The 18,502-nt window shown below is 39.1% G+C and overlaps 1 protein-coding gene across 1 annotated transcript in view; it reads right to left on the reverse strand.

The window, feature by feature from the left end:
• thoc5 (THO complex 5) overlaps positions 1-18,502 on the reverse strand; it is a 37,115-nt gene that overhangs the window by 8,238 nt on the left and 10,375 nt on the right. The window contains exons 4-14 of the mRNA XM_057831962.1: positions 17,340-17,453; positions 17,162-17,259; positions 11,607-11,753; positions 11,404-11,518; positions 11,174-11,306; positions 10,988-11,065; positions 10,842-10,885; positions 7,507-7,606; positions 5,400-5,508; positions 2,272-2,373; positions 2,102-2,198 (exon numbers count right to left, since the gene is read on the reverse strand). Of these exons, the coding sequence (XP_057687945.1) occupies positions 2,102-2,198; positions 2,272-2,373; positions 5,400-5,508; positions 7,507-7,606; positions 10,842-10,885; positions 10,988-11,065; positions 11,174-11,306; positions 11,404-11,518; positions 11,607-11,753; positions 17,162-17,259; positions 17,340-17,453 (1,137 nt within the window). The remainder of the gene's footprint in view (positions 1-2,101; positions 2,199-2,271; positions 2,374-5,399; positions 5,509-7,506; positions 7,607-10,841; positions 10,886-10,987; positions 11,066-11,173; positions 11,307-11,403; positions 11,519-11,606; positions 11,754-17,161; positions 17,260-17,339; positions 17,454-18,502) is intronic.

The following is an 18,502-nucleotide window of genomic DNA, read 5'->3' on the forward strand; positions in this document are numbered from 1 at the left end:
TAGTCCGGCATGGCGGCCCGACCCGACCCGATCGTGAATGCTTAAAATGTGGGCCCGACCAGACCCGAATGTCGGGTCGGGTTCGGGCACAAAATCTAACCTCTACATTCAGTATGGGGGTGTGCGAGAGATCTGCAGGGTGGAAGGCAACATAAATAGTCTGAAATATCAACAAATCTTAGCTGCCTCTTACATTCCTAACCATAAAAAGGGACATATTCTGCAGCAGGATGGTGCTCCATCGCATACTTCAATCGCTACCTCAAAGTTCCTCAAGGCAAAGAAGATCAAGATCCTCCAGGACTGGCCAGCCCAGTCACCAGACATGAACATCATTGAACATGTCTGGGGTAGGATAAAAGAGGAAGCATGGAAGACAAAAACCAATAATGTTGATGAACTCTGGGAGGCATGCAAGACTGGTTCCCTTGATGTTCCTGATGACTTGTATGAATCCTTGCCGAACCGCATGGATGCAGTCCTTCAAGCCCAGGAAGTCATATAAAATAATAAATTTGGATATCACAGCACCACTACTTAATTCGCTTATGTTATGTAACATAATTATTTATTTGAAGTACATTTTTGTTCAATTTTCACACTACTTTCTGTAGGCGACAAAACTTGTCTTGCCAAAATTTGACCCTTATGTCTTCATTAAATGATAAATCTTTTTTCAGTGAAAATATATTTTTGTACATTCAAAATAATTTGGGAGGGCCTTAGCTTTCATATGAGCCATTTCTGAAACCAATTAAACAATTAAAAGTCAGCTTATTAGCAATTGTTTCTACAAAATGAATAAGCGACATGACTTTTGTTAGTGACTGTATTCTTGGTTGCCCACAGTACTTTATAAACTTGGCGGGCTGCCAGGCTAAAAAAGTGCTACAAAAGAAAGTATAAAAACGATTTGAAACGGATTGTAACCACGTCTACAGTTAAAAGCGCATTGGCGACATCTCCCTGGTTGATATGTCACCAGTTCTTTGCCATTCTACTCTAAGTTCCAGTCTAGTGTGAGATTTCTCAGCTGAATAAAATATGGGTGAGAGTATTTTGTTTTCACTTTTCTACTATCAGTTTAAGCAGTTACATTTTTTTTTATATGTCAGCTATGTGATTAGATTGTTTGCACAGATCCAACCGGCACTATGTGGAGAAATAGGTTGAAAAGATCCCAAAGGCTCAAAGTTCAAAATTTCAATCAACTTAACATTTTTCATTTGTATTCATTTGCAAAAACATGGTGGGTCGTCAGTGGGCTTCTCGACCAGGCTGTGCAAGTTTTCTGGGGTAAATCCTGATATTGTTAACGTAATATGTTGTGCTGCAACGATTAATCGATTAATTTGAGTCATTCGATTGGAAAAAAACCTTCAAAAAAATTTTGCTGCTTCGAGGATTCTGTTAATTAGAGTGACGTATGTATGGTTTGTTTAGAAAGTGTTGCATTGAGTTTTATTGATTTGGGTGGATACACTGCCCTCTAGTGGCAACAGTGAATAAGCCATAACTCAGCTAACATGGCTGAATCCCTGCTAAGACCAACATAAGGTATGCTTTTGTTTGAGCTTATAATTGCTTATGCATTTGTTATTTTATTTTTAAGTATATTTGGCTGTTTTTTGTTGTTTGATTTGTTATGCGCATTGTTAAAAAAAGTGTTAGCATTTTATAGCATTAAGCTAGCAGACTTTTCCTATGCTAGTCAATTGTTCTTTTGTTGTTCTTATATCCTAATTTATTTTTTTATATCGTCTGAGGCTGAGCTCAAATATTTTAATTTATTTATTAATGCATTTATAACTTGTGAAATAAAAGTGCAATTCTGAAGTTTGGAAAAAAAAAAAAATCGGATTTTATTTTTGCGTTAAATGCTCTTTTGAAAGTGTAATCATAGCAAGCCAAAACAAATCTCATTGCAAGCATAAACAATTGTACATGTTTTATACCTCCTAAAATGTATTTTGGAACAGATTAAATGTTTGTAATCCGATTACTTGATTATACGAACTAACTAATTGATAAATCGACTACCTGAATAATCAATCACTACAGCACTAGTAATATGCATACAAATGCGTATAGAAACACACACCTCAGACGAATCACTTGGAAAATGTAGCCCTCCAAGATTCTGAACCCATTTGTACGGATGACCCAAATCCTCCACATAGTCAGCAAAAGAAACAATCCTGTAAATAAACGTTTGTTAAAATAACTTCAATATTTTTACACCACTACTGAGAACTACAATGGCCTTCTTACCCAACTTTATCAAACTGATAACGGTTAGCTGGATTGGGTGTTTCTCTTCCATGATCATTGGCGTACAAACAACTTAGAAGGGTTTCAGATTTGATAAGTTCCCTGAAAAGGAAAAGTTTCTTTCAGCAATGGTTGATGGAGGCTTTCATGTACAGTGGGGAAAATAAGTATTTAGTCAACCACTTAATTGTGCAAGTTCTCCCACTGGAAAATATTAGAGAGGCCTGTAATTGTCAACATGGGTAAACCTCAACCATGAAAGACAGAGTGTGAAAAAAACTCAGAAAATCACATCATTTGATTTTTAAAGGGGATGTAGCGCCCTGGGAAAATTTTGATATTCCATCATTTATCCATAAACGCATGCCTTTTGTATTCATATCATGCCACTTCGTGTAATTACACACAAGAAAATGAGAGAAATTTGGCTCGATTGTCAAGCTAAAACGACCGGCGCCCGAGATCTGGCAGATTGTGTGCGTGACGTCACGTCAAGTGAAGAGAGTGCCACCGGCCACTAGGGGGGCAGCGCCTGTCTGCATCAATATAATTCCTTCTAGTGTGGGGAGAATTAGGGGTGTTTTGAGCTGTTTATGCTGATGCATTGTGTTCGTCCTGCACATATTCCAGGTTCCCTCATGAAGAAACACCGCTCGTTGTCAATAAAAGAGAATTCAGAGTTGGCAGTGAGGGCTGTTTCTTCAACAAGAAAAAGGCTCAGTGCTTTAATACTGAATGGCGGCGATGATGGCAGACAATTTCGTTTCTAGTTTCAGCGACGAATCCGACGTAGAAGGACGTAACGAATGTTCATCTAATGGTGACGAGGAGAGTTGCAAAGCTTTAATCGGTGTTATAGGTGACCAATTTGAGCCCAAACGAACGCCAATGCAGCGTAATGAAACGGTCATTGAGGGGAGCAATGACACTGATGAAACATCGGCAGCAGATCGTGTGGGAAACACCAATGATTTGTTTAGCATTTCTTTTTGTGAAGCTGATACACCGTGACTGCAAAATAAAGGAATGCATAGAATAATTATAATTTATTGCGCTATCATAGCTTTTCGCTCTGCCAACAGACACAAATATGAACGGGATCAGAGGATTTGTTCTATATATTTTACGAACGATCATTTATACATGTGTCGAGTCCTGTATCCAAAGGCGTGACATTTTTTTTTATTAATTATAAAAGAGTACTCACTCTGGCCATTTCAAGCTTGGCTGCTCCCTTCTTTGCGTAGCTTTAGCCTCCTTTAGCAGTCATCGTCTCTCTCTTGATATCTCGGGACATTTAGGTGGCTGTGCATCTATGGTCGGCACCGCATCTCCTTTGAGCAGCAATCTTTTAGCAAAACCCGATTTCTCTTGTCCATAGTTCGAGAAGCTTTCAGTTGGAAAATGCGCACCACAGAAAAGCGTGCCGGAGGCTGTGTCTAGAAAATTAGCCCTCTTTGCACGGACGAACTTTACCCATTTTCTGTGTAGTCCAGCTTTTTTTTTTCGCGTTCAGGAACTCATGGATACTATATTCCGATAAACAACTATTTGTACACCACATAGCACAGCAGTTTTGAACCATTGTTGTGATGTTTTGGTCAAACAAACCCCAACGCTACTCTCTCGTCGTTAAAAAACAATGGCACCTAGCTCCGCCTCGACTTTCAATCACTTGTCGTGACGTCGCCGCCCCATTCGGCTGTTTCCGGAACACTTTCGGTAGTGTTCGTCATTTTCGATCTATTTTCGATAATTGCTCATTAATGTGATTGATTTTTTTGTTAACTTTATCAATATTTGTTATCTTGGCGCATAACGGTTCTATTGATGTCTCACACCCCCTTTGCCGAAACATCCCCTTTAAAGAATTTATTTGCAAATCATGGTGGAAAATAAGTATTTGGTCTATACCAAAAGTTCATCTCAATACTTCGTTTTGTACCCTTTGTTGGCAAGAACAGAGGCCCAACGTTTTCTGTAACTCTTCACAAGCTTTTCACACACTTTTGCTGGTATTTTGTCCCATTCCTCCATGCAGATCTCCTTTAGAGCAGTGATATTTTGGGGCTGTCGTTGGGCAACACGGACTTTCAACTCCCTCCTCACCCCATGGCGTCAAAATGATAACAAGAACGGGGAACAAAAATCCCAGAGCCACACTGGGGGACCAAGTGAATGACCTAGAGAGAGCTGGGACCACAGTAACAAAGGCTACTATCAGTAACACAATGCGCCGCCAGGGACTCAAATCCTGCACTGCCAGACGTGTCCCCCTGCTGAAGAAATTACACGTCCAGGCCCGTCTGCAGTTCACTAGGGAGCATTTGGATGATCCAGAAGAGGACTGGGAGAATGTGTTCTGGTCAGATGAAACCAAAATAGAACTTTTTGGTAGAAACACAGGTTCTCGTGTTTGGAGGAAAAAGAATACTGAATTGCAACATACCCACTGTGAAGCATGGGAGTGGAAACATCATGCTTTGGCTACTGTTTTTCTGCAAAGGGACCAGGACGACTGATCTGTGTAACGGAAAGAATGAATGGGGCCATGTATCGAGAGATTTTGAGTGAAAATCTCCTTTCATCAGCAAGGGCATTGAAGATGAGACATGGCTGGGTCTTTCAGCATGACAATGATCCCAAACACACAGCCAGGGCAACAAAGGAGTGGCTTCATGAGAAGCATTTCAAGGTCCTGGAGTGGCCTCAACCCCATAGAAAATCTGCGGAGGGAGTTGAAAGTCCGTTTTACCCAAAAACAGCCCCAAAACATCACTGCTCTAGAGGAGATCTGCATGGAGGAATGGGCCAAAATACCAGCCACAGTGTGTGAATAGCTTGTGAAGAGTTACAGAAAACGTTTGGCCTCCGTTATTGCCAACAAAGGGTACATAACAAAGTATTGAGAGGAATTTTTGGTATTGACCAAATACTTATTTTCCACCATGATTTGCAAATAAATTCTTTAAAAAAAATTTTTTTTTCCACATTCTGTCTCTCATGGTTGAGGTTTAACCATGTTGACAATTACAGGCCTTTCTAATATTTTCAAGTGGGAGAACTTGCACAATTAGTGGTTGACTAAATACTTATTTGCCCCACTGTACAAACAATCTTGCACGTACCCTGCACTGATGGCTGTGGTGAGGTCTGTTGATGCAGAAATCTTAGCTTTGACTGTCATGATGTTGAGATTTATCAGGTAGTAGAAGAAGAGATTGAGGACACTGCCATCTGCAGAGACAAACAGGTAATTAGTTTAGAGCTGAAACGAATACTCGAGTAACTCGAGTTTAAAAACTGATCAGAGTAATTTTATTCACCTCAAGGAATCTGTTAATTTTGCCAGCTCTAAGCAACACGTTTTGTCCGCACTACTTTTAATGTGGGACAACGCAGCCGACAGCTGCTACAAACTGACGTTGCTAAAAACTACACCCGCATGATGCTACGGTGGTAGCAGGTAGTGTCTGATGAGTCTCATAGATATCACATCTACAGTGCCCTCCATAATTATTGGCACCCCTGGTTAAGATGTGTTTTTTAGCTTCTAATATTTTTTTTTTAAATTCAAAGCTGAAGATGGGTCATCACTGGGTCAGCAAGACAATGACCCTAAACATATGGCCAAATCTACACAGGAATGGTTCACCAGACACAAAATCAAGCTCCTCCCATGGCCATCTCAGTCCCCAGGCCTTGTTTTGTTGGCAAAAGGGGGTTGTACAAAGTATTAACACAAGGGGTGCTAATAATTGTGACACACATTATTTGATGTCAAATAATTATTTCTATGTGTGGGATTTTTCCCCACTGAATAAATGCACTTGTATTGAAGGTTGGATTTTTCTCTTTTTTTCCATTAAGGTCCCATATTATTTGAATTAAAAAAAATATATATTAGAAGCTAAAAAACACATCTTAACCAGGGGTGCCAAGAATTATGGAGGGCACTGTATGTAAAACTAGATGCAGAATGACAGACTGGGCGGCGTTAGCAAACAACTGCCATCTTAAAGCAGTAGACTTCTCAGCGCTAATAAATAAGATTAACGTCACTGTTACTCGCTCACATAACGTTAGCCCTGTGGAGGGCTAAGTTTCTATTAATTATGACCACTGTCGATGCGTGGCTAATGTGTCTTACACACAGGCTTTTTTTAATCTGTGAAAACATAGCGCAGTTGAGTGATAAGGGTGTAAAATAAAAAATAATGCTGTCAATTTTAGCTCAGTAGTCATTGCAGTAGTCATTGCTGGATAAAACAAGTAGCTCTGGTCCCTAATGTGCTCCAGTACAGCAGGTATCATACATTTATTTTGAACACTGCAAAAACTCAAAATCCTATCAGGACTTAGTAGAGACCAACTTAAAAATTAACTAGAACTTAAAAATAGCTTGACACAAATGGAAAATACAATTGAAACACATGGGAAAAACACCTAGCTTTTTTGTGATGTGTGTTATCAAACATAATGACATTTTTAGGTAAGAAATATATATTTTTTATAAGATCTTGAAGTTTTTTTAAGTAAAAGCAGTGAATTAGTCTTTTTTTTATTCTAGTCACATCTGAGATGCAATTGTTGGCCGTTTTCAACAATGTACATCAAAAATAAAGACATTGATTGACTGAAAATGGTTCAATATTAGATAGTTTTCTCATGTATATTTATAACTGCTCTTTACCTAAAGGGAAAAAAAAGTTTTATCCGATTACTCGATAGAACTTTCAGTCGATAACTCAATTGCTAAAATATTCGATAGCTGCAGCCCTAAATTAGTTTATCACAAAGTCACCTTCATATTGTAATTATCCCTGTAGGAACTAGCAGTGTGTTAGAGTGCGTAACAGGATGAGGTCGCGATGGAGCACAATGCAGTTATGATGACCTTCATGACGCGTTAATATCCTTTGACCATGTCAAATGCCACGAGAGGCTGGTAGTAGACAGCTCAGCAGAGTTGGGCGAAGAGCGCTTGTGAGAAAATGTGCTTACAGCACCTTGAACTGCTGCAGAAGCACAAACTCAACTGTTCCGCTCTCCTCCCCCTTCAGGTAAGTAAAGCCTGCATTGCAGATCTCACTCTGCGTTTGTTTCTTTAGTCACCAGCAGAGGGAACACAAGGTTCATGAGGTGTCATAACTAAGCCCAGTGAGCAATACTCTTTTGTCACTACGCAAAAGCAAGGACATGCTTGCAGGGATGGAATCCTTTCAATAATCTTACCTTTACACGTCAAGTCAAAAGAGAGGGACAGTGGGTGTTTCTTGAGCATCTCGCGCCTCTTGTCATCTAGCTGGCCGCCCGCAGTTGGTCGTCTCCTCTTCTGTAAAAACAGAAGCGCTTTTACATTGCCATACTAAAACACATTGAGATAGCTTGTACCCGGTACTCATATTTACCTCCGCCCGTAGGTAAAACCTATGGCAGGAGGCTATGTATTTGGCTCCATGTGTTTTGTCAAGAAAATATGGCAGAAAACACAGACAAGGCTGAAAACAGCAGTTTTTGCTCTTGCACCCCTCTTTAAAATAAACTGCTGTATTTTAAGCCAAAAGAACTGTTGTGTTTGATAGAACAATATGTCTATAAGCTGCTATAGCAGTTTCATGACGCATTAAGCCCCTGAACTATTTTTAATTTGTCCATTTTACCCTGGAGACCCGCGTTTACAGACACCACGCAACCGCTTTTGTTTCAACCCAACCATAAAAAGGTAGATAATTATATTTATTATTTGAAATGTGACGTCTATAATTTTTAGCTTAGAATCATTAATTGATGTCTAATATTTACTTTAAAAACTTTATAAACTTATTCCACTCAAATCCGCTCACTTAAACACAATGAATTGCCACTCACACTAGAGCTGGGAATCTTTGGGCACCTAACGATTCGATTACGATTCAGAGGCTCCGATTCGATTATAAAACGATTATTCATGTACCCCCCCTCCCTTTAAAAAAAAAAAAATTTTTTTTTGTTAAATGTTTTGTACATTAGTTCCAAAATTGTTCAAAAATACTCTCAGGCTAAACCAAACGACAATTTCAGTATCAAGTTAACATATAGCAGTAAACAAATATACAAAAATAACAGTAAAATAAAAACTCCAGTCCCCATTCTGTATCAGCAGCTTTAAACTACATTCAATTAATTTAATGTTGTGAATCAACCGTTAAAGTTGTTAAAATTGCTCCCGTTATTCCATATTTTCCATTTTGTCTACTTTCGACATGTGAAAGTTTTAAACTATTTTAAAGATAAATTCAAGTCAATATTTTACTGATTTAGGAGTATTTTATATAAAAAGTTAATTAGGTTCGCTTGGAAGGTTCGCTACAACAGCCTTGCAGGGAAGTGTACTGCTTTAAGTTGGCGGCCGTTCACTAACGCCCGCATCTAGCTTTTTGTAGATGTGCTGCTCACGCTACCGAATCTACTGGACTGTCTCAGGAAATTAGAATATTGTGTATTCTAATTTTATGAGACAGTCCTGTATGTTGGTGCTATCGTCAACTGGATGTACAGTATATACAGTATATCAAATAGTCCCCGGAAAACAAAAAAAAAAAAAACAAAAAAAAAAAAAAAAAGACTTTATATCCTTTCAATGAGTGCAGTATACAGGACTGTCTCATAAAATTGGAATACACAATATTCTAATTTCCTGAGACAGTCCAGTATATTGCATCTAGTCCTATATAAATGATATTACCGTAACATTATGTGGATGTACTTTGTAGCAGCTTTTCGGCAGCAGTCAGGTATCTTGTTGTGTTTTTTTATCTCGTGGCATGAGTTGAGCTAGAGCCGTGAGTTGAGCATTGGCACTATCCGAGGGGGCGGGTAATGAGAAGCATGATGTTTAGCTACTCTCGCTTCCTCATTGCGCCCCGAAAACCGCGCGGCGCACTGAGCGTGTTGTACTTCCGCTTTACTTCGCATATTTCAATAATCGGAATTTGGATGTTTATGAATCGTTCTCGAATCTTCCACGTAGAGGTGTGCAAAATTTCCGATTCTTAGATTATTCGCGATTCGGCCGTGGAAGATTCGAGAACGATTCACAAACATCCAAATTCCGATTATTGAAATATGCGAAGTAAAGCGGAAGTACACAACAATCAGCGCGCCGCGCGGTCTTCGGGACGGAACGGAGCGAGACTAGCTAAACATCATGCTTCCCATGACCCGGCCCCTCGGGTAATGCCAATGCTCAACTCACGGCTCTAGCTCAACTCATGCCACGAGATAAAAAAACACAACAACATACCTGACTGCTGCCGAAAAGCTGCTACAACGTACATCCACATAATGTTACGGTAATATCATTTATATAGGACTAGATGCAATATAGATTTGGTAGTGTTAGCAGCACATCTACAAAAAGCTAGATGCGGGCATTATAAACGGCCGCCATCTTAAAGCAGTACACTTCCCTGCAAGGCTGTTGTAGCGAACCTTCCAAGCAAACCTAATTAGCTTTTTATCTAAAATACTCCTAAATCGGTAAAATATTGACTTGAATCTATCTTTAAAATAGTTTTAAAACTTTCACATGTCGAAAGTAGACAAAAGGGAAAATATGGAATAACGGGAGCAATTTTAACAAATTTAACGGTTGATTCACAACATTAAATTAATTGAATGTAGTTTAAAGCTGCTGATACAGAATAGGGACTGGAGTTTTTTTATTTAATGTTATTTTTGTATATTTTTTTACTGCTATATGTTAACTTGACACTGAAATAGTAGTGTGGTTTAGCCTGAGAGTATTTTTGAACAATTTTGGAACTAATGTACAAAACATTTAAAAAAACAAAAAAAAAAAAAAGAAGGAGGGGTGGTGCATCAATAATCGTTTTATAATCGAATCGGAGCCTCTGAATCGTAATCGTAATCAAATCGTTAGGTGCCCAAAGAGTCCCAGCTCCACTTCCACGGCCGAATTGCGAATAATCTAAGAATCGGAAATTTTGCACACCTCTAACTCACACTACCGCAAATGTTTAAACAAGCTCAATGACCCGGCATCTTTCAAGTATGGTGCTCCCAGGATTCTCTTGCAACATCAAAGCCTCAACAGCTGTTACTCATCATTAACTTTAATAAGCAATCTGGAGTGCACTGCCGACCAAGAAAAGCAGCAGGACGGACAGTGATCGGACTGGGACATCTTTAGTTTATTGGCTTATGTCCGGGGGCTGCGTTGGCGTTGAATCGTGACAAAAAGCATCGCGATATATCGCCAGATATTTTCCCCAACTCTGTTAACTGATGACATAAAGCCTTCTCAAATCAAAACAGAAATAGCTGATTAGACTATAAATGGTCATTTAATCCATATACGATTGATTAGATTAAAGCCACTCAGCCGTTCTTGGCCAAAAACAATCCTTTTGGATTTGGATACAGGATGTGATCAGTATTCCTATTCTGTCACTACTCTGTCCTTGTGAGAGAGTTGGGTCTTCAAGGACGCTTTGTGGGACAGTTGCACAGAAGAATTGGCCGACCTCACTAACCCGTGTATGCGTTTCAGCTAAGCCAAGACTCACTGTTTTTTCCTGCTCTTCCTCTGCGTCCGAGTCACTGTCATCATCTGCATCACAAACAATTTGTACAATAGTAGTTTAGACGTTCAGCATGTGATTGTTTGTATTAATCATGCATATCAGGTGCAAGATGAATAGTGTAGCCTTACCTTGAGAATCCTCCGGTGGTTTAGACATAGCCTTGGCTTCTTCCACATCCCCGCTGATTGTTACGCTCAGGTTCTTGTCTGAATGGGGAAAAATACCTCAGAATCAAACCGTGCTTAAAACTTGGACAACAGTAAATAATACAAAAGGATCTGCTGGACACCACAGTGTCTGAGAAGCTTCCTTACCACAAGCTTGACCGTATGCATTGGCTTGAACAAAGAGGACATACAGGGGTGGTGGCAGGTGTTGTGCAATCTCTGTGTGTTTCTGTGTCTGTTCAACAGGCACAGAAAGGTACTCTTGCACTGGGATGGAGGCCTTTGCAAAGGGGAAAGAGCAAAAATCACTATTACAATTTAGGAACAAAAAACAAGGGTGATGAAATAAGTGTCACAGTCGACAATGCAACTTATACCTGCATGATGGCATTCAGGCCAGGCTGCAAGCTCCTCAGGTGTTCCTTTTTGACCTCAATACTTTTCTGGATCTTCTCCTTTGTGGCCTGAGACTGTTTGTACGTCTCTGCCAACCTATGTCAGTCAGTGAATAAACGTTCAATTAGCTTTGCCGAATTTATGTGCCAGTAAGCAGTAACTGAGGTGAACAAATTTGGACTACCTTTTCCTCTGTTCAAGCTCCCAGTCCAACCTTGCCAGTGTTTGCTGGTGCGGATCATTTTTGGTGAGCTGTGGCCTGGAGATCTCCTCTGGTGCATCTTTGTAAAACTCTCCTACACTGACGAGGTCTATTTCCTCATGCTGAGACCTGAGAGGGAAACAAACGAGCCAATTCGGTCACACTTCTAACTAGGAAATATGAATATAAAAGTCAACAAGTACTAGTAAGAAAAACAAAGAACATTAACTTGCCTATATGCTTTACAAGGGCTTCAACTAATGATTATTTTCATCATCGATTAATCGGATAAATGTCACTTTTTTCAATTACCTTCAAAATGTAACTTCAACTCGTTTTGAGTGCATTGTAAGCAACAAAGAAAAAATGGAAGACTATTTCCTTCGAAAATAATATTTTATTACTGCTTCCTAACTGTAGTCTAAAATGGTACTTGGTGGTGTTGAAAGGAGACTAAGCTGTTATACGAATAGGGTTATGTGTGTGGTTTCTTCATAAAAAGAAATGACAACTTTACTATCTAACAATAACTCAAGTGCTGATATGCTTCACCAAAACAATACCAACGGACACTTAAGCCACTAATTTGCATAATCGCTAACTAGTTTAGCGCTCCGAGTAGTAACGTCTCATCAACAAAATACAAACAATACAACGGGAATCATTCCTCTGACGGAGGCACACTGGATCCAACAACACAAACACAACTCAAGACAATCTAACTCTCGAAACATCGTAAATATAATTGATTCAGCAGCTCAACCTTAGTGTAACAGTGAATTCTCTCTCTCTCGCTCTAAACACTGGCGCGTGAGCGGCCTCACAAAAGAGGACCCAAACGGGACTGCTCATAGCTGCCGGCAAAAATCAATAATCAAATTCGGTGGCAACAAATTTATTAATCGATATTTATCGATTAGTTGTTGTTGCCTTATGCTTTACTCTGAAATACGTTCAAAATTAAGGATGTACAGTATTTAGTAGGGCTGTACAATATATTGGATGTACAATATATTGTTTGACATGTGATTCCCCCCCCAAAAGCAGCAAGTTTGCAGAGACATGGCCTCCTGGATCCCTTTCATATACACTAATCGTCACCATTTACAGATGAACCCCCTTCACCTGGATTAAACGGTATTATAGACCCCAATCACATGACGTCACAACTCCGCCCCCCTGACTGGAGCCGCCATATTGTCCGTCAGCTCATCGTGTTTACACATTACCGCTACATACATGCCTCTTATTGCGGCGTGTTTTTCTGATCGTTAACATTAATATTCAAAAGGGTGAAGGCGTGTGTGGCGGTTGGTTGCAGTAACAGAGAAGATCGACGGAGAGACTTGAAGTTCTACCGTATTCCGAGAGACCCGAAGAGGAGAGCGAGATGGATTGCTGCAATTCGACGGGAAAACTGGGCACCAAACGATCACTACAGACTATGTAGTCGTCATTTTATACCTGGTAAGATGCATTTAATATATATTTAGAGGGTTTTGGGCTGACAACCACAACTAAGATCATTGCGAGGCTAATCGCCAACAACAAACAGTTTCAAATTCAAGATGTTTATTTCTTCCGCCATCATTATTTTTTGAATAATATTTAGCTGGTACCAAGTGAAAGAAGCTGGCCTCGTCTACGGATCATCAATTAAACAGGGGTGTCCAAACTTTTTGCAAAGGGGGCCAGATTTGGTGTGGTAAAAATGTGGGGGGCTACCTTGGCTGATTTACGTAAAACAATATATTTAAGTAAATTTTAGCAAGCCCTTCTGTGTGTCACATTTGCTTTATTATTATTTTTTAAAATTCATAATTTCAAAAATCTTGCCCTTGTGGCGTTCTCTTTAGACACTCAGGCTCTTGCGAAATACTGCTGCTGTGAAATTAAACTAGCTTCAAGTTGCTTTAATTTCTCGCTGCGTATCTTCCCTGTAATGTTGTCGTACATGTTAGCGTGTCTTGTTTGGTAATATTGCGTCACATTGAACTCTTTGAAAACAGCGACTGTCTCTTTGCAAATGAGGCAGGCACAGTTGTTGCGTATTTTATTGAAGAAATAGTCCAATATCCACCTATCCTTGAAGCATCGGCCATCGCAGTCAAGTTTTTTTTTTTATTATTGATTGTCGCCATTTTAGAAAATTGGAAGTAAAGGGTCACACGGGGTAATGTTGCTTAGAGTGCTGCTCTTAAAGTTTTTCAAACTTTCGTGAGAATAGGCTGAGTCTCTGTGGACAAGATAGCTGTATATATCAGGGTAGCAGATGTCAGGCAGAGACGGTGAAGACAGACGGTCGAAAAATATCGATTTAGGCATCAAATATGGATCTGGCGAATAGATCGACCGAAGCTGTTCCACATAACGCCTTTTATGCAACACATACAATGAGTTTACAGCATCTGAAAGCACCGGGGCTTCCATGAATTGCACCATAAATTGCACGATAAATTGAGACCATTGGGAATACGGACAAACAATGGCGGACAATATGGCGGCACAATACAGCGACACGTCATTGTGTGACGTTGGTGATTGGGGTCTATATGAATATAATGTGGTCATGGTGAGTCAACTAAAGTCTTCCCAAAGAGAGCTATGAGTCATTTGGTGAATTCTAGTTTGATTATTACAATATACTGTCTCGCAAACCTACGGAGCCCCTAAAGGGATATCGACAGAAATAAAATAAATTTAAGCAATCTGGTGCGCAACAGAAACTATCTGGTAAACATTCGCAATATATAGCATTTAAGCTCGCTTTTTTACTTTTGCTATGCAAGTTAGCCAATTGCAATAATGCAACAATAAGCTAATTTGCATAGCAAAAATCTGCTATCTTAAATGTTATGTAATACCAACGTTTACAACAATTGACTAAACTGCATATCAAAACTCCGCTAGCTTAAATGCTATATAATGCTAATGTTTACAACAATTGGCTAACTTGCATAGCAAAAGTCAGCTAGATTAAATGCTATATAATGCTAATCGTTATAACAATTGGTTAACTTGCATTGCAATGGTCCGCTGACTTATATACTATACAGTATTTTTCGGACTATAAGTCACAGTATTTTTTTTTCATAGTTTGGCTGGGGGTGCGACTTATACTCAGGAGTGACTTTATGTGTGAAATTATTAACACATTATGATATCATTTCACATGTTATTTTGGTGTTTTGGAGTGATACTTATTATTTTGTCAAACTTGTTAGCATGTTCTTTATGCTATAGTTGTCTTAATGGCTATGGCCACGTTCGCGTTCTGCCTTTGGCAATGTGTGTTCAATTGTATTATTGACATTTTTTATATTGAAATGCATGCTTTTAGTTTGTGGCAATTTCACACCCACGTGTGGGCGCATTCACTTACGCGAAGAAGAGCGCTCACGCCAGAGAGAGCGAGAGCGAGGGCTGAGAACCAACGTTCATTGTTTATGCTTGTAAAATATTTCTACAGAGGCAACGCCTGTGTGTATCATCTTTTCTGTTGTTGTGTTTTCCAACCGCGATCAGACACTTAGAGCCAGTTGTGTGGTTGTTTGAACGATGTGCTAATGCTAGCGAATGCATGCTAACAGTTTGTGTCATTGCTGTAATAGCACCTAATTATTATTTAATTACGTTGATGCGAACCTGTTTGGTATCGAGGACGAAATTGATTTCGCAAATTATACGGATGTCCGGCATCGTCATTTGGGAGTTTAGCTAGCTGTATAGCCAGAACCAAGCCGTAGCATCCTGGTGAGGACAGTATATTCGCATTTCGTTGTTCATGCATCATGTAACATCGTACTGTACACTTATTCAGAATGTTGTTCTCTCTTGTATTTTTTTATTAGATTGCCTTTTAAGAGTACGTATCTGTTCTATGTGTTGGATTTTATCAAGTAAATTTCTCCCCTAAATGCTACTTATACTCCGGTGTGACTTATATATGGCGGAAAACACTCAGGTGACTTGAAATTCCGCTCTGAGACCCCCAATTTAGCCAAGTTTCAAAATTGTCCGATATGCATGTGTAATACGTCATTGGAAAGTTTAAAATCTCAATTTTCTGGGGGAAGAAAAATTTTGAACAGGAGGGCTTTTTTTTTTTTTAAATATCATTTTTAAACACCAAAACCCTATCTGGAGGTGAGAGCACGCGAGAACAGAATTACAGACGCCACGACTTTAACGAGATATTATCGCGTACTTACTTTGTTTCGATCCAAAAACTTCATGTAGCATGTATCACTGAGTGTCAAGACATAACTGTGAATGGCCACAGCTGGATTTTGGGGGGGATTTTATTAGTGAAACATGGTAATATAACAAGGGTCGCGATGCAGAAATCGCAGACATCAAGGAGTGGTCGAGATTTTCTTTTTCATATATTTACCCTTTTAAACGTTTTTTCCCCCCAACTTTTTTTTTGTTTGGATCAATTAAATTAAATCCTTTTCTAATTGTATTTAACGTTACAGACATAATATGTTACACTCATCCAGAGTCTTTAGTTTAGGCTTAAGGTAGGGTATCAAACTTATCCCGGTAACGGTGGTAATTAATTTTTTTTAAAAATGTATCACGTTAAAAATTTTAACGCAACTAAGGCATGCGCTGCACGACCCACTCACGCATTGTCGCGCGCAATCTATAATGGCGCCGTTTTACCTATATAGAGATAAAAGGCAGCGTATAATGAGTAGAGTGAATTTTGGCAGCCTTTGGAGCCTTTTTAAAATTGGATAAAGCGTTACTATCCCTATGATTAGAAATATCATGGGAAGCAATGTGGGGAAGCAAGGTAGCAATTGATCTTTTTCTTGACACTTTATGTTATTTCCCAACGCAGAGAAGATATATCAATTGGTAGCACTACGCACAGTCATGGTTGGGAGCAAAACAACAGGATCGGAACAACCCTAATTGTGACATAATTTGTTTAAAAGTTTAAAATATGCGAGCGAATAATTTTTTGAACTCGTTTTGTTTTTTTAGCTAAATAGTAGTCATCAATTAATGATTCTAAGCTAAAAATGACAGACATTTTGAATAATAAATATAATTAATTACCTTTGTTTTATGGCTGGGTTGAAACAAAAGCGGTTGCGCGACGTCTGTTAACGGGGGCTTTCAGGGTGAAACAGACAAATTAAAAATTGTTCGGGGGCTTCATGCACCATGAATCTGCTATAGCAGGGTTAGGGTCAAACACAACAGCTGTTTTGGCTTAAAATACAGCAGTTTCTTTAAAAGAGGAGTGCAAGAGCAGAAACTGCTTTTTCAGTCTTGTCTGTTTTCCGCCATATGTTTTTTCCCTCTTTGTTGGGCATTTTATGGCTGGTGCGACTTATACTCAGGTGCGACTTACAGTCTGAAAAATACGGTAATGCTAATGTATACCCGATTTCTTCTTGTGCGCAACAGATAGCTTAAATTTATTTTCTGTTGATGTCCCTTCAGGGGCTCCGGACAAACCTCCAAAAAGTCACAATGTGAGCTTTTTCCAATATCGTTCAGCCTTGGTATTTTGTGCTTACTTGAACTCCAAGCATTTACTGATTTCCTTCTGAAGATGCAGTACTTCATACAAAAGATTCTGCAACTGGAGGTGCAGCACATCCACTTTCTGCTTTGCCTGTTGGACAACAAAACAACATTGACTTAAAAAAAAAAAAGAACACCAGCAATAATATGACAATCAAAATGTATACAGACCTCGTGAGTATGATCCCTGCCTCTTTTTAACCGCATGTGAGCCAGACGGTTGAGTTTTTTCAACGTCATGAAGTGGTTGCAGCTCTGCAAACGTCTACGTTCAATTTCAGGACTCTAAAAGAAACATTGGCATTGTTAAAAACTGAAACGTAAGTTCATTGATAAATAATATTCATTCATTTATTTACTGCCCATCCTCACAAGGGTTGTATGGGTGCTGTAGCCTGTCCTAGTGTTAGAATAGGGCTCTTTGGCGCATCTTTAGTTGAGATGACGTGAGCTGAATTAAGTCTTTATCAACTTTACTGCTGCTTTGATTCTTTGAACCTTCATGTTCCCAGTCTTTTGTTCTTGTATCTAGTGCGTTTAGAGTTTAGCCACACATCACATAGGACCAACTGGTCAACACATATACCGTATTGGCCCGAATATAAGACGGCCCTAATCATAAGACGAACCCTTCTTTTTCAAGACTCAAGTTTGAAAAAAGCCTTTTTGAACACCAAATTCCTTTTTATACAGAAAATTACAGTACATCTGAAACAACAAACTAGGGTTGTTCCGATCATGTTTTTTTACTCCCGATCCGATCCCGATCGTTTTAGTTTGAGTATCTGCCGATCCCGATATTTCCCGATCCGACTGTTTTTTTTGCTCCCGATTCAATTCCAATCATTCCCGATAATTTTTCCTGAACATATACATTTTGGCAATCCATTAAGAAAAAAATGAATAAAACTCGGACGAATATATACATTCAACATACAGTACATATAAGTAGTGTATTTGTTTATTATGACAATAAATCCTCAAGATGGCATTTACATTATCAACATTCTTTCTGTGGGAGATCCACGGATAGAAAGACTTGTAATTCTTAAAGGATAAATGTGATTTTGTATATTGTGACTAAATATTGCCATCTAGTGTATTTGTTGAGCTTTCAGTAAATGATACTGTAGCCATTTAACTGTTCTGACCAAATGCATGATGGGAAATGCAACCATGACTGTGCGTAGTGGCACTAGGCATGTGCCGGTATGAGATTTTGATGGTACGATAACCGTGAGCAAAAATACCACGGTATCACGGTATTGCAATTATAGCTCCAAAATTTTGAGATGTATGGGTTTTAAAAAAAAAAAACAGGAAAAAAAAAAAAA

The sequence above is a fragment of the Corythoichthys intestinalis genome, chromosome 3, assembly GCF_030265065.1.
Source record: "Corythoichthys intestinalis isolate RoL2023-P3 chromosome 3, ASM3026506v1, whole genome shotgun sequence".
NCBI classification, from domain to species: Eukaryota; Metazoa; Chordata; class Actinopteri; order Syngnathiformes; family Syngnathidae; genus Corythoichthys; species Corythoichthys intestinalis.